At 41.4% G+C, this 23,097-nt stretch overlaps 1 protein-coding gene across 2 annotated transcripts in view; it reads left to right on the top strand.

Moving 5' to 3' along the window:
• Positions 1 to 23,097, top strand: part of LRP5 (LDL receptor related protein 5) — a 247,483-nt gene that overhangs the window by 30,094 nt on the left and 194,292 nt on the right. For both annotated transcript variants that reach the window (XM_037899525.2, XM_037899524.2), the window contains exon 2: positions 20,864 to 21,260. In XM_037899525.2, coding sequence (XP_037755453.1) covers positions 20,864 to 21,260 — 397 coding nt within the window. The remainder of the gene's footprint in view (positions 1 to 20,863; positions 21,261 to 23,097) is intronic.

Below are 23,097 nucleotides of genomic sequence, written 5' to 3'. Positions count from 1 at the left end.
GTTTACCGTTTTGCCCAGCATCCATATAAAATAAACCCATGTTGCAGCATAGTGTCTGAGTAGCAGCAATGAAACTGGACTTTTGTCACTTTCATGTGGTTTCTGCTTGTGAGAGCTATGAACTGCAGCAGAGGCAGGCAGTGGTGTAGAGCTGGTTGAAATGTTTTGTTGGAAAACTTTTTTCCAAATTAAAAATTGCATTTGTATAACAAAAATTTTCAGGGAAATGTTTTATTCAAAATTTCCTGGGTTTTTTTCTTTTTTTTTTTTTGAAACCAAAGAGTTTCCATGACAAAATTTAGTTGTCTCCCTTCCCCCCCCCCCCCCGCCCAAAAAAAAAAAAAAAAAAACAACAACTTTGTGAGAAAATATTTACCATTTTCTGACCATGCTTGAGATAACTGTGATTACTATGCTGTAGATCTCTAGTCTGGAAAATATATATATATATGCAGACTCCAGAGGACAGTGCTGTATTAATTCATATTAGGAAGATTGCCTTTGCAAGCAGAAAGGCTAGAGACTTAATTTTTTAAAGTGAAAGGCTTTATTTTTGCAAGTGTTGAGATCTTGGGCTTGTGAGCGTTTCCCCAGGTATTCCAGGAAAGCTTCCTGGTTGCTGCTAGTGAATGGATTTTTTCCAAGCTACTTCATGGATTGGGTTTGATAAGAACCCCCAGACATTCAGGTGCTTATCCAAAACTTTTTGGCCTAGACGACTGAGATGGAAATCTCACGAGAACTGTATTTTCCGTGAGATGTCTGGTATTCCCTGATTTCAAAATAACCAGAAATACTATTGAAGTAGCCTTTGGATGATATTGCAGTTGGGCCCAGCCAAAACAGTGAAAGGCAAATTAAAAAAATAATGTAAAGAAATGCTTGGAAATTGTCTCAGGCCTGGTCTCTGTTAAAAAGCTAGGTCGACCCAGCTACATCGATCGTGGTGTGAACAGTCCTCACCCTTGACAGACATAGTTATGCTGACCCAACCCCCGGGTGTAGACAGTCTCTCGGGGAGGTAGATTACCTAAACTGATGGGAGACTCCCTCCTATTGGTGTAGGTAGTGTCTACATTGAAGCACTACAGCTTTGCCACTGTAGCATTTCAAGTGTAGACAAGCCCTCAGATATTGGTACACAAGAGCGCTGGTAGAATGTACTTTGGTGTATTATTTCTCCCTCCCCTTCATGCCCATTAGAATGTCAACACTGCAGAGAATGCTGATGGCTTATCCTTCTACACAAAGGCTGCAGTAGAAAACTGCAGGTGAAGGAGTTAATCAAACTTCTTGAACACCCAAAGATTTGTATAGTGTTTTGGGCCAAGATTCAGGTAATTTCTTATTTAATACATGACTAGACTAAATTTTTAACAGTAAGGATAATTAAACATTGGATCAGTTTGCCAAGGGTCATGGTGAATTGTCTATCAGTATCAGTTTTTAAATCAAGACTGAATATTGTTCTAAAAAATATGCTCTAGGTATTATTTGGGGGGAAGTTCTGTGGCCTGTGTTATACAGACTTACATGATCACAATGATCCCTTTTGGCCTTGGAATATATGAATCTAGACTAAACTGTGCAGCGTTCTTTTGTATGGGTTTCAGATACCAACTGTATGTGAAGGAAGCAAAATAATTTTCTATTCCTCTATTCCATTTTTTAAAACTTATTTATTCTTTTTGGTTCGGCAGATTGCTCCTCAGTGATAAAGGTTCCTGACTTTTAATGAGTAGAACAGTTATTCTACAACTATAGGTACATTTGGCTTACAAAATTTCTTTAGGACTTTAGCAAATAGAAGCTTGAAAATGGTATGCTTGTTTCTGATCTGCATTGTTTCCAGTTCCAGATGTTCTGTTCTGTTCTGCTGACTCCAAAGGAGGAGACTGAATTTTAGAAAAGCTGGGAAGATGCTTTCTCCTTACATCTGTATTAAATGTATGAAGTCTGGTCCTGAAAATCAAATGCCTCTGTGAAATGCAGAGAGAGCTGCTCAGAAAGAGAATTGGTTAGGCCAGAATTCTCTTATCTGACGGCAAACGTTATCCATTGGGACACAGTTCTGCATCTTTTCGTTTCATGTTTTATTATAATGATGTGTTTTCCGAGATAGCGCTGTCTTATTAGAAAAGAACCCCCCACGTCAAACTGTCCAGAGAGGTCTGTTACCTGCACAACTTGTATGCCGTGCACAAGTACTTTCGCAAAAAGGGGGCCAAAGGAGTCCTGTGGTACAAAATCAGAGTTACAACTTGTGGTTTTACACAAGGCTTGTGACTCCATTTCAATCAGTTTTAATTTTTGTCAGCTATAACTTCTTAAAACTGTTTCTGTTACAGGATTCAAATATAAACAATAGATAAATCTGGCAACACTGACTAATAGTGTCCCTTTTCAAGTCTTCATTTCGTTGATAGTTTGGTTTTTGGGGGGAATTGGAGCAGAGAATTCAATTTAAGCTGGTCTATAACACCAGTAGTATAGATAAAAGCATGATATTATTTAATTTCTCCCCTCTAACATAGCAAATTAATGCAATAATCTATTCCCAGCTTTGTGAACTTTGCCTCCTTGTTGGAGATACTTCTGCTTTAGCCAAGAACATTGATTAAACTAAATTAATTCCTTATGGTTCTTTTTTCTCTCTGAGGTCAGCAGTGTTTGTCCTGCTGGAACTACATGAAGGGAGATTCTCCACTCTTTTTATTGTTATTGTTCCATAAATCCAAACGTTTCTTTACACATTTTAGAGGCAAAGAGACCTGAGGCTTCTGTGATAGTTCTTCTCACTCTGTGCTGGTGAATCCACACTTGTTTTGAACAGATGTTAGAGGCATGTTCATGATTCCAGCATTTTTTCTTTGCATCGCTGATTTGTTAATCAGAGGGCTGTTTGTAATCTGAATAAAAAATAACAATATCAGTTGATTTCCGGTTAAGCTGGTCATAGTGTGTTTCAAATTGCGTAGGACAGACAAGTTCTCCACAGTTCACTGGGGAAGAGTTCATAGGCATGGCAAGAACCGTGGGATGTGCCCCCAAGAAGTCTTAGAGCCACACAGAGAGAGTGTACCCCAGTGTAGACACAGCAACACAAGTGTTGTTTCAGTGTGGCTGCTCCCTCTTGAGCTAGGCTAACTCAAGTGTAGATAACCCTGCGGTGAAGACATAGTCTTAGGCTATGTCTACACTGCCCTCATTTTGAATAGCAGTGCACACCAAAGCACTGAGCTGTAACTCCCCTGCGTAGATGCTGTCTGTGGGTGCAAACTAAGAGGTTTGTAGTTTGCATTAGTACTGTCTCGTGAGACTGTGTTAATACGAACTAGGAACCTTTTCAAGCCCACAGCATCCACACAGGAGTTACGGTGAAGCACTTCGATGTGTGCTGCTGTCCACACCACCATAGTGCAAACTGTGGGATAGTGTAGGCAAGCCCTTAGTGTTTTAGGGGACCGAGGTGTGCATGGCCTACTGCCACTTCTTCTTTCCCCAAAACTATTAAGGCTTATACCAAACTCTCTGGCCTGAAAATGGGCTTGGATCTGCTCTTCCAGCTTGAAAACGGCTCTGCTCGTTGCAAACCGGCCATGCCAGGTACCAGAAGAGAAGGCTGTATAAAGTATGAATACTGTGTGAGCAGAAGAAACGTTCAAAGAGTTGTTTGTGCTCTTAATGAATATTGTCTGTGCTCTTACAGAATATTGAATACAGAGACAATTCCAGAAAATTCTTTGTCTCCTCTAAGACTCCAGCATAAGGAAAGGCTCTCCTAATTGCAATCCGTGTAGGTAATGAGTAGAATGCAGATTGTATGTACTGTCTATGTATTACCTTGAACTAAAAGTTGGAGCTTATGGGGGAAAAAAAATAGTTGGGATCCAATCCTGAAATGTCTCCTTTACTTTCTTTGAAGGGAATTTGGCTCCAAATGCCTAGTTAAAACAAAACCAAATTCAGTAATCATCAGTGTTGGCGGTGAGGGTGGGGGGAGGGAGAGGAAGAAGAAAGAACTTTGGGAGAATTGTGGGGGAACTTGTCTGTCCTGCATCATTTGAAACACACGATGAATAGCTTAGCCAGAAATCAATCGGTAAAGTTACATAGGGAGATAGTAAAAAAAATAAAATAAAATAAAAATGTGCCCAGATGCACTTGTAGCTGCTTCCACAGGTGATTGTTAACTAGCAAATCTACTCCCACAGCTTTGTTGCTACATCACTGGACCCAATCCCACAAGGTATTAAGCAGCCTCATCTCAATAAATTCAGTGCAAATTGAGGGTTCTCTGCACATTGCAGAATCAGGCCCAGAGTATAGTGTATAAACAAGGAAGAAACCCAGATGTACACACAGCATGAGAATTTTGAGTGCTGCTAAAAATGCAAAGGGAGGTGGTTGGACTTGGTTATCACTTTTTGGTAGAGATAGAGAGATACAACTGGCAGGAAAGGTAACCTGAGGCAGTGTGATCCAGTGGACAGCACACTGGACTGGGACTTGGGAGACTTGAGTTCATTTCTTGATTCTGCCACGGACCTGCTATGTTACCTTGGGCATGTCACCTCACCTCTGTATGCCTCTCTTTCTCCTCTCACCCTTTGTCTTGTCTTTTTAGATAGTAAGCTCTTCAGGGCAGGGATTCTCTCATATATGCATATACAGTGCATCGTGCAACAGGGCTCTGATCTTGTTGGGGCCTCTAGGTGCTATTGTAATGAAGAATAAAGTTGTCTGAATGTTTTTTCTAAGGACATGTTGCCACAAAGGGGAATAAAACCAGTATAAAACAAGCTATGGAAAAAGAGATGATCTGCTGTCCTCCGTGACGATTTAAAACTGCAAAAGGAGAGAAGTTTGAGGGATGCCATAGCCGCCGAGGCACTGCTTTATGTGGTCCTCTTACAAACAGTATTCCAGTGCCCAGAACAGACTGTGCAAATTGTTGCGTTCTAGCCACCTTGTTAGGAAATATATTTTCCTTGTGTTACACAGCACTGTCTTGATATAGTATCTCTCATGAAAGACACAGAGTACTGCAGCTTTTCAGGGCCAGGCTGTTGAGGGCAGAGTGCTGTAGCAGGAACGTCAAGGATGTCTTTGTCTCAAATGGTGAGTGAGGTAATGTCTCAAATGTATTGTTGTGCATTACACTATAGTGCTTGATACGCCACAGGAAATGCAGAGGTGCTCCTGTTGTTCAAACCTGTCTTTCATTTAAATCTTCTTTTAAGACATGTTAGTGAGCAACCCTGGCCCTTCCGAAGCCCTACCCTTAAATGGTCTCCATCTAGTCCTTGTAGCTAAATGCCTTTGCCATCTGTAATTGCCCAGATGATGTGGTCTTCTCTGAGATGTACTGAAAAGTGTGGAACCAAAACATAGCCCCTGGAAACGTATGAGCTGGTTCCATAGCAACGTGGTGGCATGGTGGAGTCCCATTCAAACAAAGGGGAATTTAAAGAAACAGACTGCCTCCTTCAGTGAGTGCAACTTGACATTAACTTGACTGTATGGATAAGTTTAACTGTGTCACGCGTTCTGGACCAATGGCTTCCAAGAAGCAGTTAAAATTACATATGATGGGTATGACTATACTACAGTTAAAAACCCAGGCTGGCCAGTGCCAGCTGACTCAAGCTTGCGAGGCTCGGGTTAAGGGGATGTTTAACTGTGGTGTAGATGTTCATCCTTGGTCTGTAGCCTGAGCTCTGGGGACCCTCCTGCCACGCAGTGTCCTAGAGCCTGGACTCCAGCCTGATCCTGAATGTTTACACTGCAGTTAAACAGCCCCTTAGCCTGAGCTCCACGAGCCCTGAGTCAGCTGACATGGGCCAGCCACGAATGTCTAATTGCAGTGTAGACATACCCAGTATGTCCATCCACCTGATGCCACTTCAAGTGGACCCTCTAAATTAGCTGCAAGAATGATACAGTCACAGGTAGCCAGGTGGCTACCTAATGACTGTATACTGGAGGGAGGCTCCTATATGGTGGTCATAACTGTATGTGGAATAGTCTATAGTCCAGATATATCTCTTTTGAGACTATGGTTATCTGTATAGGGCAGTGACCTCCCACATTGGAATGAGCCAGTCTTAATTTATGGGAGGGGGGATTTGGCAGCTAGTGATGAATATTGTCGTAACCCATACTTCAGCAGTGTGGCTCTGTCCTCCTTGGGGGCTAGCTAGACCAGACATGGATGTTTGTTTCTGTGGTTGCCTCCAAGCTAATTGTACCTTGTCATTTATCTCAAGCAGTGGAGGCTCATACCTTTATATCGAGAGATCCTGGGTTTGGTCCCTGCACTGACCCAAATAAACCATGTCTTTATACCAGGAAAGTGTGGAGCTCCAGTAGCACTTCAGGCTGCTGCTGGCTCCTTAGATGCACAAATACTTTGCATAATACATGCATGTACATTGGAGGACAGAAACAGACTCTTGGGATCCGAATGATGATCCCATCAGGATTTTAAAAGCTTCAGCATGGAACTGGAAATTTGCCAGCTGGCTGCTGAGAGCAAATTAAAGATCAAACCGCGCTCTGTGGTGGACAAATCAGTGTTGAATAGGAATAATTTTTTGATGGGGACTTGAGATCAAAATTGGTGTTTTACCAGTGTTCAAGGTACTTTTTCTTTCTGTCATTATTGGTAACAGTGCCAAGCTCCCTCCTAGACAGCTGTCTGCATATGAACTGGCAACTCACTACTAGGAGGCAGTGTGGCTTAGTGGACTACACACAGCAATGCAGTGCATGTAAAGGACTTCTGCTTTTTAGTGCCAGGACTGGAGGTCTCCCTCATGATTTAAGCTGGGGTTTTCGTAGATTCCAAGGCCATAAGGAACCATTGTGATCATCTAGTTTGACTTCCTGTATAACACAGGCCATAAATCTTCCTCAGAATAATTCCTAGAGCATCTTTTTTAGAAAAAGTCCAATCTTGATTTAAAAATGGGTCAGTGATGAAGAATCCATCATGACCCTTGGTAATTTGTTCCAGTGGTTAAATACTCTCACTGTTAAACATTTACACCTTTTAAGAGGAGCCTAAGCGGTTGGGTGCCCAAATACCATTGTCATTCAATGGAAGTTGGATGCCTAAAAACTCCCTTTGACTCCTTTGAAGATCCTAGCCATAGCTAACTCAGCACTTAACGCTCAGATTTCCAAAAGTGGCTGCTGATTTGTGAGGTTGCTCATTTCTTGGTGTTCAGCTTGAGATTTCTTGAACCTGATTTTCAGAATCTGAGGGCATGTCTACACTTACCATGGATCGACACTGCGGCAATCAATCCACCAGAGGTTGATTTAGTGGGTCTAGTAAAGACCCGGTAAATCAACCACGTCGCTCTCCCTTTGGCTCTGGTACTCCACCGGAACGAGAATCATAAGGCAAGTCAATGGGAGAGTTTCTTCCGTTGACCCAGCACATTGTAGACATGCAATAAGTCGACCTAAGCTACATCGACTCCAGCTACGTTATTCATGTAGCTGGGGTTGTATAACTTAGGTTGACTTAACCCCGTTGTGTAGCCCTGCTCTGAGTGTGCTCAGCACTTCTGAACGTCGGACAACAGTGGGTCTCAAATCGGAGACCCAAAATTGGTAACCAGTTTTGGAGATGTTGGTCTACACCTTTGTTGTTGTTTCATCTCTCAGGTGGGGGTAATAAGCTTTACTGGGCAATAGGTAGCTTAAGTGCTAACATTCACCACAGTGTGCACACAGTTCTTGGGTAAATAAGTCCTACTGTCCCTTCCAATCCCCCTGCAGGTCTCAAATTTATTTATACAACAATTGTCCCTTGCAGGAAATTTTCTTTGAAATTGGCAATTATCCATGGATCCTAGCACAAACAGCTGGGCTCTTGGAGAAGGAGGCTGGTGGCGACTTTTATATATTGCCCTGTCAATAACATGAATCAGTTAGGGGTACCCCAGAGCATAACTTTAACTCTCCATAAAATGCTCATGTGAAAGGCACACGTTTTTGAACTGGGGAGAAAAAAATGAAAGGAGCAGTGAGTTGAGACTGGATAGGTCCCGTTGTATGTCTAGTATGAGCTGGGCTAGATTGGCATCATGTTGCAGTTCTCACAACTGATGAGGTACACAGGTTGCACAATGCAGAAAGCAAGAATTGCCAAGAGCCAATGGTTTTGCAATAACTTTTAGAAGTTTTCTCTATTTATTAAAATGTACCAGACGTGGATGGCTTTATTCCCCAAGGACTTTCTTTCCTTGAAATGAAACTGAAAATGGACGGGAAGGGTTGTCTAGTCTCACTGTAGTGCCACGTAAGTGCCTCTGAATTCTCTGCTGAAATGCTGTTTTTGTAATGTCATAAAGCAGCAGTTCTCAAAATGTGATCCGTGGTTGCTTGCTTGGTGGTCTGTGGAGAGTTGGCTGGTCACATGGTATTGGCTCTCCTTTTTTTCCAGCTGTTAAATTGTATTAAATGATAACTATACATATTATACTTTCCTAATGTAAGCAGTTTGTTTTAGCGACACGGATATTAATGAGATCACAAAGGAGAAGGAAGGTGATCCATGCAGTTGTGAACTTGGTGGGGTCGTGGGGACTGTTCATAAGATGCTGTCTCTTAGATGCTCTATATTAATATGTCGTCCACCAGTGATCAAGTTGGAGGAGTCTTGTTTTAAAGCAGTGCTCCACAAATAAGTTATCTCTGCTCCATCAGAATGCTATGGGGGGCGCTGCCCTTTTCTGCTTCCTGGAAGCACACCATTGATACAGAAGGTGGTATGCGCTGAATCGAAAGCGTGTCTCTTTCACGAACAGAAGTTGGTCCAATAAAAGAGATTACCTCAGCCACCTTGTCTGTGCTAAATCAAGTCAGCTGCCCATCCTCTTTTGATACCGAATGGCCTTTACTTAAAGTAGCGAACATAATAGGAGCTGGATGAGACAATAGGTAAATTCACAGAGAACTCTGGTAGTTCCTGTCAGGCTTGAAGAAGCTAAACAAACCCCCAAATTGCATATTTTTTTTATAAAGCACCTTTGATGGCCCCTTTTGGAACATTCTCTTCAGATAATTGGTTGTTGCAGGGAAATAAACTAATTCAGTCCAATTGAAATGAAATTGTATATAATCAGAGTGCTATATTTTGTTGTAAATAATAACGTTAGCAGTGACAAACTGTAGACTGCCAAGGAAAACCAGGACTCTGAAATAAATCTCTGCTTCTTAAAACCTTATAATTAACGCACAAAACGCCCCCCAAAAAACAAAACAAAAACAAAACTACTCAAAAACCCCACACAACTCAGAAAATGTAACATGGACTTTTAAAAACATATTGTCCATTTATTAAAAAGCAATATGTAAGCTTAGCTACCGGTTTTACTAATATGTGCTTGTCCCTATAAGTAAGACATATGATGTTTAGGATTACTATTGATAAAGATACTAGATTTCCATAGTCCTGGGGAAGCGGGGAAAGAAGACGAGAATGCTAGACACACAGTCCAAAACCATTACCCACATTACATTCTTAGGACCCACTTTTTAAACTTACTAAAAAAAAAATGCCACTGTAAATGTTGGTTAAAATTGGAAAGATAAATTGAAATTATTCTGGGGTGGCAGTGTGGTCTAGGTCAGTGGTTTTCAACCTTTTTTCATTTGTGGACCCCTAAAATATTTCGAATGGAGGTGTGGATCCCTTTGGAAATCTTGGACATGTCTGTGACCTCTCAGGGGTCTGCGGACCGCAGATTGAAAACCACTGGTTTAGTGGATTGGACTGGGAGCCCTGAGTTCTATTCCCAGTTATGCCACCGACCTGCTGTCCCTTCATATCTCTGCCTCTGTTTCCCCTCACATCCTTAGTCTTGTCTGTTTAGACTGTAGGTTCCTTTGGGCATGGACTGTTCTCTCTGTCTCTCCCCATAGGGTGCCCAGCACAGTGGTGCTCTGATCTTGGTTGGGCCTCTAGGCGCTGCTGTAATGCTAGCAACTGGATTGTTTTTATTGAGTGGTTTTAATTAAATTCCCTTCATACAGTGGTATGAAGAAGGAGCTTTTGTGTGTCTGGGCTGGGGGAATGACAACCTTACCTGAACCTGATAACTTTTATAAGGCTTTCAGTAATGCCAACCCCACGCATTCAGAAATCATGAGTCAGGCCCCCAAAATCATGAGATTGAAAATATGTTTGGGATTCTTTATCTGTCTTCTGGGTTTTGAACCTTCTGGGTATACTTGAGTAAATGGCATGCTGTACCTGATTATCCTGCAGAACAAGACACCTCCGATAACCTCTGCAGGATTATAATGTGGTCATCTTACTCTTTTGTGAGGCCAAGTCACAGTCTTGCTCTCTATATTACTGGGGTTTGCTTTAGTAAAGTTTAGGGCTAGCTCATAATAAAATAGAAACGCGTCTTGAATTTTTAGTAAGTTTTGTCCTGGTGACTACAGCCTAAGCGTAGTGCAGTTAGGTACTGGTGTGATATATATTTTCCCCTCGTCCCCCTCAGTATGCCTCTGGTAGAGCACCACATCCACAGCCCTTCTTGTGGTCCTTGGCATCTTTTGAACAGTCCCTTTATAATAATGCCTGACTGTGCAAAGTTTTCTGCAACAGAAATGCTCGTGAAGAACTAACACAACCAACCTCGCCTTTGGCAACTAAACTAGATTTTGACCTCTGGTATTTGGACGTGGGAAAGTTAATCTAGGAATACAGGTTGGAATTTTCACAAGCGTGTTAAGGGGAGTTAGGTACCCAAATCCCTTAGGCTCCTTGGAAATTCCAACCTTAAAGGCCCTGCAGTGAATTGCTCCTCTTACATTACAAGCCAAGCCAGGTGTCCTTTTAAGTTAATGTTAAAAAAAAAAAAAAAAAAAAAAAAAAAGTCAATTACTCATATTTATAATTAAAGCTGCCTTTGCATTCTTTGGTAGAGGTGGTAGGTGCCTGCCTGCACGCAAACAGGCTCCTTTTTATTCTATCCTGTTGGCAAATGTATCACTAATTTTCAAGCTGTCTCTAGTATTCAGCAATATGATCCTCACTGAAATACTTAGTGTGTATAAATAAAGCTGCCGCTAAAAATATTTCATATTTTGGGCTACTAGCGTGGATTGGATTACTTTGCACTGGTTTGTGCTTTGTGTAACCATGTAAACAGTTTAAAATATAGGTTGTAAAAAAAAAAAAAAAAAGTGAAATTTAAAGAACAATTCCCCTGACATCTGTTACAAATTCTATATATAAATACTGGGTATTCTTACAAGGTTTAAAATACCGTCGTTTTCTCCCTCTGAATTTCCAACATTGATTCCATCTAAAATCTAGTGAATGTGTAAATGAATCCTTCTTGGTTGGCAGCCCAGACATTTCCTTTCACAGTTTGGAGAGGGAAATTAGTAACAAATGCTGCTAGAGGAGGAGGAGAAAATATATTCTTTTTAAACATGCATTTAAAACACCCATTGGAGCACTATTTTTAATGGCCTATTGTCCACCAGACCCCACCCCTTTAGTCATATATGGCACTACTATTAAAATCAGTAGTAGAACACTGTGCTCTACAAGGCACTTTTTCCCTGGAAGATCGTGAAGTGCTTTGTGAACATGCATTAATTAAGCCTCACAGTACCCCTCTGAGGTAATTAGTAGCACAGGGAAGGGTGCATTTGCAACCATGGATTGATTTTTACCAATGTGTATTGGCGTGTGGGGACAGACTGCTAGAGTGATTTGCCCAAATTTACACAAGTGGCAGAGCCAGGACTCCAGATTCCCCAACTTTTCTTCTACGCACGAGTACCCACTGCCTCCCTGTTGCAGCAATGAAATTGTATAACTTTGGAACTGTAATGGGAATTCACCTTTTGAAAATGATTTTGTTTTTTTCAGGGTGAAAGTGATAACCTCCCATTCTTTAGAGGACCATACTTGACAAGTTTATTGTGTATGTTTGTTAGAGGAAGATCAGCATTTAATCTTTTGAAGTTGATCAGTGGATTTATGGCTCTCTACAGTAGTAACTGCCAGTAAACAGTGCTGGGATGGAGAAGGCAGAGCCTTGGGTTTTAAGGAAGGAAACTGAATATACAGCAGGCACATTCAAAATGCAAAAGGAAACTTTTGTGTGTATGTGCCGTGCTCCCCTCTTGTCTGCCTCAGTACGTGATCATGGGTTCTTCTTGACTGTGCAGGCTGGTTCAGCTAAGCTCTTGAGGATTCTTTTCTCTCTTACCCCAACCCCTTCATTCTTGAGGATATGTTGTCTACTTGGTAATGTGCCTTTCTGATGGCTGACTGCTGCTGGGCCCCATGAGCTGAGCCACCCAGGCTGCTAAAAAAAAAAGTGGCACTACACAGAAAAAGGACAAAATAAACACCAGGCATGTGGGAATGTAAAGTCCTTCATGTAGGCCTTGTCTGAAATCTTTTCAAGGGCTGTGTGGGGAAAGGGCTGCAGGCAGGGTGGATTTGATTTAAATCAAATTAATTGATTTAAATCATGATTTAAATTACTAGTCAGGAAGATGCTATTTAATCATGGTTTTCTACATAAAAGTGCATTCTTGTTGGTTGTTACAACCTTAATACGTATTCTTCACAACTCCGAGATAGATGTAGGTTTCATTTTTAGAGGATACATACTATACATTTTTAAACAGTGATTTATTTTGAAAAATTTTCGGATTAGTTTTACAGCTATATGAGAAAATGAATGATTGGTTGGTTATTTCATTTACCAAGGGTAATTGAAACAGATATTTATGAAGTCATTGGGAGGTGAACTATCTCCAATTCCACATGTGAATCATTAATATTTGGAGGATATTCTTGCCATGCTGTATGAGGAGGAGAACGTCACCAGACAGACAATTAAATTGTTTTATTTAACTAAAACAACAACGTTAAGTATTCTGGATTTTTTTCTTCAACAGCAAACATATAATACATTATTTTAACAAAACAAGCATATGTCCCGCGCTTCTCACATTTATCTCCAGACTTCTTCTCCTTGTCCAGATCTATTTCCCCCTCCCCCCCCCCAACAATCTTCTATTCATTGAACTTTTTGAAACTTTGCACTTTTAGAGAGAAGTAAAGGATTGACTCTGTGTGCACAAATTTTCAGAGGGACAATAGAGTTGAGGTCAGTTATTTCTCACCTCTATATCTTAATTATTTATTTATTTAAAAACATTTTTGCTGTTAACAAGCATGTTACCTCTGGAGACACAAATCTACAGTTTGAGAACTGCAAAACTAAGCATCTCTGTTGGTATCTCCTAGACTGAGCACTGAGTCCCATTGGGTAGATAGAAAGATTAACCTAAATAATCTGTACAGAAGCCCTTGGCCCACCCATAAGATTGTTTCCCTGATCCACGAACTATTGGAACTCATTTACAAAACTTTTCTTAAACATTACATGAATATATTCTCATATTATAGAATTAGAATTTATAATCCCTACTCCATGATGAGATATCTTTGAGCTATAATTAATCTTAATTAAAACTATCTTTAGATTGGGTTTTTTCCTCAAAAAGCATTTTATTAAAAAAAAAATCCATTTTTTTTTTAAATTAAATCATTGATTTTTATTCACCCTGGCTGCAGGTTTAAGATATGCATTGGTTTGGAGAAGAGGGAGGAATGCCTTGTGCTGAGATATAACTGACCTCTACAGTTGATTTAGTGGTGTTAGGATCCAATTAACTGCATTGTGGGGGAATAAAGGACCTGTAGGTGCATTTCCCTTTCAGCCACATTTCTGTGTTGAGCAGCTTACAGTTTCTGCGTGGTAATAAATGAAAGTTTGGGTTATCACAAGAATTGTACCCAAATCGCTTTGCCTGACAGCATAGAGAAATTAACCATGGGGGAACTCCATGAACTACGCCAGCCTCCTCTTAGGACTCTATCTAATTTTAAGTATAGGAATTAATTCTCTACATAACTTCAAAATCACATTATTAACAATCATATTTAGTAGCACATATAGGGTTCATTCTGCTAGACACATGACATGGGGGGAGGGGAGAGAGAGAGGGAAGCAACCAGCTTAACCATGAAAGTTATTTATTGCCAGGTAATAACCATAGGGAAGCCAAACAAATAAAGCAGTTATAATATTAAATCTAACTTACATTTCATTATAAAAGTCAGGTTTAGAAAACTAACTGATCGCACAAGTTAGGGTCAGAAGGCTAGAGAGAAAGAGCTGGGTTCTCACCACTCCGTGAAGCTTGACTCGATCAGGGGTCCCAGGTGGTGGTGGTAGCTGAGGGTCCGGAGTGCTGGAGGCAGGCAGAGCCCCCAGCACGATCAGTCAGGAGAAGATGAAGTCCCAATGGAACTGATACAGATTTTGGATCCAGGCATCAGAACACTTACTTGAGCATGGGTATGGGGTTTTTGTAGGGAAAGAACAATGGTTCAAGGGAGAACACTAGATTCATTTATGGGTAAACTGATGGCTCAAGGGAATATACCAAAGGTGTTTTGTTCAGGTTAGACAATAGGAATTGATCATTCCTGGCTATGGGCTGTGTTCCTTTGAGGGAGCTCACAATGCAATTAGGGGGCTTCAGTATTTTGGGTATCAATAAAGGATTTATTACTAGAATTGGTCTGATAACTACGGAGCTGGGTGTGTGCAGGCGTGGATTCATTAACATCTGGAGCAGAGATCCCCCATCATGCAGTGCTTTGCTGGTCCCAGAGTTCAATGCTGTTCTTGCCTTGGAATCTCTGTACTCCATTCTGTATGCTAATAGAGATGCCTCCCTGTCCCATCTCCAATGCAAATGAGGCTCGGGGAATTTCCTTAATCCTATCACCCTTGTCCGGAGGGGTTTAGGTGTGTCTTCCACTGCCTTTTCATTGCTTTTTGTAAGCCTTTCTTCTGATCTGTTTTGGTTCAAGCAGAGGCTGGGTGGGGTGTGTGTGTGTGTGGGGTCTTTTGTGAGTCAGACAGGCTGGGTACTGCGCCCTGGTTCCCCAAGAACACATTGCTGACAGGTAACAGTACAGATCTGTATTTTCTGTCTATTTCATGGTATAGCCACACGTGGGTAGATAGTTACATGAAGCCAAGCACATTCTTTTCTTATTAGTGGAAAATCTGTTTTGTTTTGTTTTTTTTAAGTATAATACCTCCTTGTACAAGAAAGTATCGTTGAGAGGTAGCTTTATGATTACATTTATTTCAGAACTGGAATAGGACTTCTGTAATTTTCTGCAGTGTTAGGTTGCTTTCTGTTCAGAATTTATTTGATACAGTGTTTGTGGTATTTCAGATTTTCCTATTTGAAAAAGGATCATGAGAGCTCAAGCTACGTACAGATGTTTTAAATATTGCCTATTAAGGAAAAATATGAACTGTTCAAACTTTACTAAAAAGAATACTTTTTTTTTTTTTTTTTTTTTTTTTTGTAGCTAGACTAAAATGTTGTCACGCCAGTTGGGTGGTAATACACACAACGTATAAACAAACAGTTTGTGCTCTACACTTATCCTGTTAATGTTTATGCTTTTTCCCTTTTCAGAGTATAAATCATTTTTCCGTAATAAGCAATTTACAGAGGTCAGGAGCATCATTGATCACAATAGTTTTGTTTACAAGCCAAATGTTACACAGACTATGTTCCTCTGTTGAGAACGTGGGACTTGTTAATCTTGCAATAACATCCCCATGAAGGAATATTGTATCCTGTTATGTCCAGTTCACTTGAATGTTAGAAGTAATGGAGGGGTTTTTTTTATGGCCCAAAGGTGAGGCAGAGGACAGAATGATTGAAAAGAATTGGAAATGGGTACAGAGCCCTTGACTTGTAGATTTTAAATCCAGCCCAGGACTGTAGTGAACAAAAACTACTACTTTCTCCTCCTCCCCCGTTCCCTGTGTGGGGCTTCTCGCCTCCCCATTTGGCACCAGGAGTGGGGTCCAGCCGCCCAGCTCTCCAGAGAAGCGGTGCGGAAGCTGGGCTCTGGGCATGAAATTGACAAGACGGCCAACAGCCGTTGTAAGGAATGCAGTATGTACACAGACACTACATCGCCCTAACTACAGTGACAAAAGATCAGTTAAAATATCTTGGATCTCCTGGAAAATAGCTTGTTTTTACTGTTCATGAAGCAGTAAATCAGGTTTCCAGTCTACCTTATCTCTGCTGCTGCTACTGGTTCCTCAGAGTAGGACTTTGACTTTCCAGTGCCTGAAAAGTCTCTCTTTGCTTCTCACCATTTATGTTTTGAACTGCTATGAAATAGTTCAATGTCAAGATTGTTGTGGCAGTAAATGCTACCAAACAGTGAACGGCATCTTAGGGACTTCAGTTAAGGTAGTAAGATGATGAGTAGTTATATTTTTCTTCAAGCCTGCTTTTGTTGGCTCATAGAACCACATTAATCCCTTAACTGGATTTTCAGTAAGGTTGGTATTGTCCATTTGGGGGTTTTGCTGTCTAAGATGATCTGATTAACATCCTCCATGTGCTGCTTTCAGGTCACTTAGTCTCACAAATTCAGTACTATCCTCACCTCCTACTACATCAGAGCACTGCCACCATCTTTAGTTGTGATATATAGCCTGATTTAATCACCTCAGGGCCTTGGAATTTGGAGCAACTCATTGCTCTTCTTCTGTCTTTGATTTTATTTATAAAGTCAGAAGAGTCTCAACTTTCCCCATCCTGGCAGGATTTCAAACAAAAAATGGATCTTGGTTAAAATAAGTGATTTATTTACTATCTTCACCTCAGGAGTTGTTGTTCCTAAATGGATTTCTGCACTTCCTTAATCAAAATCTAAACTGAACAAAACAGACCATTTTGGGGGTGTGATTTTTTTTTCCTGTTGTCCCTGTTCTACTAACCTGTGATTTTTCTTTCTGCAAATGGAAACTGAATTAAAAATCCATCTTTATTGTCTTGAAAAAAATAATTTCTCGCCAATCAACTTACATAATTATTAACACAATTGCAAGTTGTTCAGTGTTTTTTCCTTGCTGGGTGTTTATAGCCAACACAATGTGGCTGCACTTCAATCAGGAGGAGTTGGGAGCAGAGAAGTGACACATGCTAGAGTCCAGTGATTTAATGTGTATCTATACACGGTTTGCCCACTGATGCTCGCTGTAGGCTGGAGTCTGTTGAAAGAGAAGGGAAGCTGGGTTAATAGCAATACTGATTGGATTAGACATTGTTCAGATCTGATCTTTAGTTAAAATGATGTTGAATTCTTCTGCTGGTGATTGGGCCTGGGTGACTTCATTGTATTTGTAACAGTCACTCTGTCATCTTCAGTGTGGGGAAAAAGTCCAAATGAATGTCCTAATTCTCCTCTACTTCCACCCAAAACTCACTTTTTGGTAGAGGGTGCATACTTTTTTTTTTTTTTTTATTAGTGCATGTGCTTTTTTCATGGCCTCAGTGTTAGGCAGGCTGCATATAGCCACTGCTTATGTAAAGTGACACGCATAACTGGAAAGTTCTCTGCCCTCAGGAGCTTAGTCGGAATAGACTCCTGTACCATCAACCTGTGGGAGCGTTGTTCAGAAGGCTTGATGCTGTGCCATTTAAAATAGACATGTTTTGAGGACCCAGTGAGTTTCCGGGAATAAAATTTTTTATATTTTAGACCTTTTTTTTTCTTTTGGTTTCGGTGACCAACTTGTTGGGCTTTAATGGGTATTTATTACTAGTTTTCTAAAGGCGAGGGTAAGGTGGAATTTGGCAAGTTTAGAAATGAGATGGAAGCACTACTGGGATTTCATTTCCTAACAAATAAGTCTCCTCAAGCTGTATAAACTTTCTTGAGTTAAATACTTTAGACGACCGATATTAAATTTTTAGTGAAACGAGCATAGTAACAATTGCCTGTTCCTTGCTACCCAGCCTCACCAAGCAACCAGCTGATTTAAATTTTCCTTATTACTTTCAGAAGTATATACTTCCTCCAAAAAGAAAAATAAAACAGCCTTTTTCCTGACTTGGAAAAAAAATTCAAATAGGCTATGCAGAATAAAAAGAAAAATAGCCTGAATCCTTAGGCATGATTTGAGTTCAGCTGAAGTTTAGTTGTAAAACCTATCAACTGAGCTCCATTGCTTGCACACACATACATATGCTGCTGTCACATGTGCTTTATGATCTGCCCTTTTCAATGGCATGCACCATGCCATCAATGTAGCTATTAGAGGATTGAGTGTAACTGGAGGCCAGGGTTCACAAGAAAGGCATTAGTATGTCATAAAGCTGCCAGTCTAATGAACTGGTAAAATAGAGTATAATCTGATTTCTTTTTAAAGTACAGAAGGAATTGAATCTGAAAGGCAATATCGAGAGCTAACTTTATCATACATTATATACTGTAACAAGAATTGGAAACTGAAGATATTTATAGGACAGGCTTGAAGCCATAGAAGATGAGATAACACATCTGTCCTTGCTGGTCTGTTTTGAGTGTTGTTTCTTGAATTGAGTGTCAAGTTTTTGGATCTCAAATGTGAGTGCATTTAGGAGGCAGAAACATCAGCTGGAATGATGAACATCTTGTCGGGGAGCCAGCGATTGATTATCATAGACGTCTGGCAGCTGTTGCTTGAGCTTGTGGAATTACTATGGAGGACTCAAGGTGACAAATAGTTTGGTAAATGAAAACAGTTCTGCATTAGATTACAGTAAAGATCTACTGTACCATTGGCAAGCTAAGTAGAAGCAGAATTCTGCTACTCTCAGCAACTGGTGCCCACTTCTGAAATATTAGCATTCCTGTCAGCTGGTGATGGTGTTATTGGGCCAGCCCTGTGTGCTCGCTTTACTGCAGTGGACTGCCACACTTATGGAGCCAGTCTGATGACAAGCTTCTGCTTTTTATTTCCCCCAGAAGGGAAGATGATACCCGTAACTCCCTGGGGTATACAGAGGGAAGAGAATCATGCTGTTAACATGAACTGGCTGGTGTGACTGGGAAAGACAGTGTCCTGTAGGAGCCCTGGGACTTGGTCCTCTTCTGGAAGAAGGTGTTAGGCTTAATGCAATGATCAGGAAATGTACTCTTGCTGGAGAACAGTTATTGTGGTCTAGCAAACAAGCGTGATCCTGGGAAGGGGATTGAAGAGGGTATACAGGACCTCAGAGTCTTGAGGTTAAAGAGGGGGGATGGAGTTTACGTGAGCAAATTTGAAAGAGGTGAATCAGTAATACTAGTTTCTACAAAAACAACAGTGTAAATAAGTGATGGTCACATAAACAGCACCCTATACCGGAAACCTACTGACGGCTATACTTACCTACATGCCTCCAGCTTCCATCCAGAACACATCACACGATCCATTGTCTACAGCCAAGCCCTAAGATTTGTTGTTTTTGTGGATACAGACTAACACGGCTACCCCCGATACTTAATAATAGTTTCTGTGTCTCTATGGGCTTCCACGAGAATTAGCAAATTGAATCTTGCAACATCCCTAAGGAGGTAGGTATTGCAAAGGGACTTGCTGAAGGTCACATGCAATCTGGTACAGCCAGCAGCAAAACCCAGATCTCCTGACTGTCCGTTCCCATGGCTTAGAATATAAGACCGTGCTTCTTTAGTGAAAGTTGGAGGGATCCACTGAAGAGATTTCTCACGTCATCTAGTATAGTTAGGGGTATACGTAAATTGTGGAGAAATCATATAATTTTCACGAGTTGGTCACGGCATAAAAAGCAAATTTCATGGATGTGTTACACATCCGCTAAATTTGCTACTTATTCTATGACCCACTCATGAAAAATGTGTGATTTCTCCGCAGAGTTTCTCAAACTAGGGGCCTGGACCCAAAAGGGGGTTGCATGCGTGTTAGGGGGTCATGGTATTGTCACCCTTACTTCTGCATTGCTGCTGGCGAGAGTACTGCCTGAAGCTGGGTGGTGGGAAAGAGGCGGCTACAGCCCTAGGACCCATCTCTGAAGGCAGTGCCACCGCCAGCAGCAACACTGAAGTCAGGGTGACAATACCATGCCACCCTTCCTTCTCTGCGCGCGGTGCTGCCTTCAGAGTTGGGCAGCTGGAGACCAGATTTCACAGGGGAGACCTGATTTCACAGTCCATGACTTGATTTTCATGGGTGTGCATTTGGTAGACCCCTGAGTACAGTAGTTTCCAGCCCTGGACATGTAGCAGAGATTCAAGGTTTTGTGACGGGTACCTTAAGCTCTGTGTTTTAGTGATGAGCCTTGTGCTAGGCCTTAGTGTGGCACTGCTGCTTCCATGCAATTCAGTTGTGTGCCTTCTAAACCCCCATGGACCTTGGTATATTCCAAACCCCGGCCTCATGACTGACAGAGGTTTAGAGCATCCAAAGTAATCCGTGATGTGGTTTGGAACATATTCAGTTGAGTTGGAGGCTGTGAGCGCACAGCCAAAGGGTGTTTAAAGTAGTCATGTTGCCTGACTACTTTAGGAAATGCTAATTTTGTCCATATTAAAGTCTCTCTTTAAATCCTCTGAACCAGGCCATGTTTGGACCTGGCTCAGCCCATGATGTATATTATGTGAGGAGCAGAAAGGCATAGACATAATCTAGACTACAGTTATTTGGGAGGCCTCATGATAGATGGAGTCGGACCCCTTTGCTTTTCCTTAATTGACCAATCTTGTGCTTTTTCACTCTGGTATATTGAAATAGGTCGCAGGCATTGTGGGTAGTGTATGTTTAGTCCTGGTATGAAACTTCAGCCTTTCTTCTCTCAGCTTCCCACCATCCAAGGAGGAGATGCACACACTCTGCTTTATACTTGCAGCTTTAAAATTGCATGCATTTGGTAACATTAAGATGATTTCCTTTCCCTTCCATAGCTTCTCCTCTTCTGCTTTTCGCCAATCGTCGGGATGTCAGACTGGTGGATGCTGGAGGAGTGAAGCCGGAGTCCACTGTAGTGGTCAGTGGCTTAGAAGATGCTGCTGCGGTTGACTTTCAGTACTCACAAGGCGTCATTTACTGGACAGATGTGAGCGAAGAAGCCATCAAGCAAACGTACTTGAACCAAACTGGGAATGTAGTGCAGAATGTCATTATTTCTGGTCTGGTTTCTCCGGATGGCCTGGCATGTGACTGGATTGGGAAAAAGCTGTACTGGACGGACTCGGAAACCAATAGGATAGAAGTTGCTAATCTCAATGGAACGTCTAGAAATGTCCTCTTCTGGCAAGACCTTGACCAGCCAAGGGCAATTGCCTTGGATCCAGCCCATGGGTAAATATTAACCTGACTCTGCATGGCTGCAGTGTCACAGTTGTTTTGTGAGGGATTTTTGGCTCTGTAAAAAGAAATATTATCCCTTGTTTCAAATAAGCTCTTGTTTCAGATGCTACTTTCTCAAGGTATTTTATTGCTGAACATATGTTTAGACTTAAATACAATGTGGCAAGGAATGACAACACCGATACAGAGCCAAAATTAAAATGTGTGTGTGTGTGTGTGTATATATATATATATATATATACGCACATATAATAGCCAAGCTTAGGTGCCAATGAAAATACTCAATCAGTAAGAGTCTTACTTTTCCACTTTGCCTTAATGTTGTAAATTTCTATTCCTGCAGTTAACCTGTCTGGTAAGTTAATAGAACTCTTGTTTGGGTTGTGATGTGTGTGGTTTTCTTTTTTTAATGCATGTAGACAGCAATGTATGTAAATCTCCTTTAGTCAAAACAGGAATTCTCACATGCTTTTCTTTGGTAAACAAAAGCAGTGTGTTGAAGTCGTGATTGTCATCTAATTATATAAGTGCTGGCAGGTGAATGAACCTGGTAGAGACCCCAACATCTAGATCAGGATCCCATCATGCTAGCACTGTATGGACATATAGTATGGGGAGGTGTCTCTGCCCCAAAGAGCTTACAATCTAAATATATACAATCTAAAAATATACAAAATAGGCAAAGGAGGGGGGTGCGTGGGTGTGTGTGTGTGAGAGAGAGAGAGAGGGGGGGGGAAACAAGCACAAGTGAGCTGAAATGACTTGCCCAAGGTTACGCAGCAAGTCAGTAGCAGAGCCAGGAAAGTGTTCAGGTCTCCAGAATCCCAGTCCAGTGTCCTATTCATTGGATCAAATTGCCTTGATGGTGCTTCCACCTGCAACCATTCCTTGCATCCTGGTGCATTGCCAGTGTGGACAGAAAGAAATGTTGAAGCTGCATGGTTGCAGCTCGTCCTGTCAGCTCTTTCCACACACAGTTCTTTGTGAGGGGTCACTTTATCCTTCTCTTCTAAATTAAGCAGCTCCTAAATCCTTCCCCTCTTTAAGAAAGTCCAGCACGAACCAAAGCACACAATAGATTTGGGCTCTTTGTGAAAGTTGTTGAGGGGAAAAAATAGATAGGTGAGTAGAATTCAATATAAAAGTAATGGAATTTCACTGCTTTTCAGTAACGCAGAAGTGACTGGCAGTGAGCTGGGAGAGAATCAGTCTCTGCAGAGCCTGTCTTTTGAATTGAGTGTCTGGAGTAAAATATATAATCTCCAAAACACAAGCAAAAGAAAGACAGGAGCAAAGAGAGCTTGGTATTGTGCTGTGGCCACTTACCATAATACAAGCTGGAGTTGCAGTGCCCCCTCAGTAGCAGTCCCACGTGCCAGACTCTTTTGAGACCAAAACAGGAAGGAGGAACATTTATAATTAACATGCAAATTACACTCTTCCTAAGCGCGGTTGCTCACACCCCCAAAAGAAATCCTAAACCGCAATCATACCAAGTGATGCTCCAGCCACCACTGAGCAACTGCTATTCTCCAGATGACTGGTGGATGCCAGGCAGGCAACCACAGCCCTGTGTGGTGGGGAGAAAGGAGTGAACTTGCTGGGCTTGGATGGCTTCTCCCAAAGGGACCTGTTCCTCTGGCCCTTGGTGCAAGGAGGAAACGAGAAGTCAGCAGTGACACACAAGTGCACCAGTCTAATGGAAGTTCTTTTAAAACAGTCATGAACTTGGAAACTGCAAAATAAAGCAGCGATGCACCTCATTTGACACCACCACTGAGGTGTGCTGGTGCTCGCTGCTGTAAGGGTGTGTGCTTCAGGCTCTTAG

Source organism: Chelonia mydas, chromosome 6, assembly GCF_015237465.2.
Source record: "Chelonia mydas isolate rCheMyd1 chromosome 6, rCheMyd1.pri.v2, whole genome shotgun sequence".
In the NCBI taxonomy this organism is placed as follows: domain Eukaryota; kingdom Metazoa; phylum Chordata; order Testudines; family Cheloniidae; genus Chelonia; species Chelonia mydas.
Note: the sequence above shows the minus strand (reverse complement) of the source record. Positions and strands in the feature narration are given on the sequence as shown.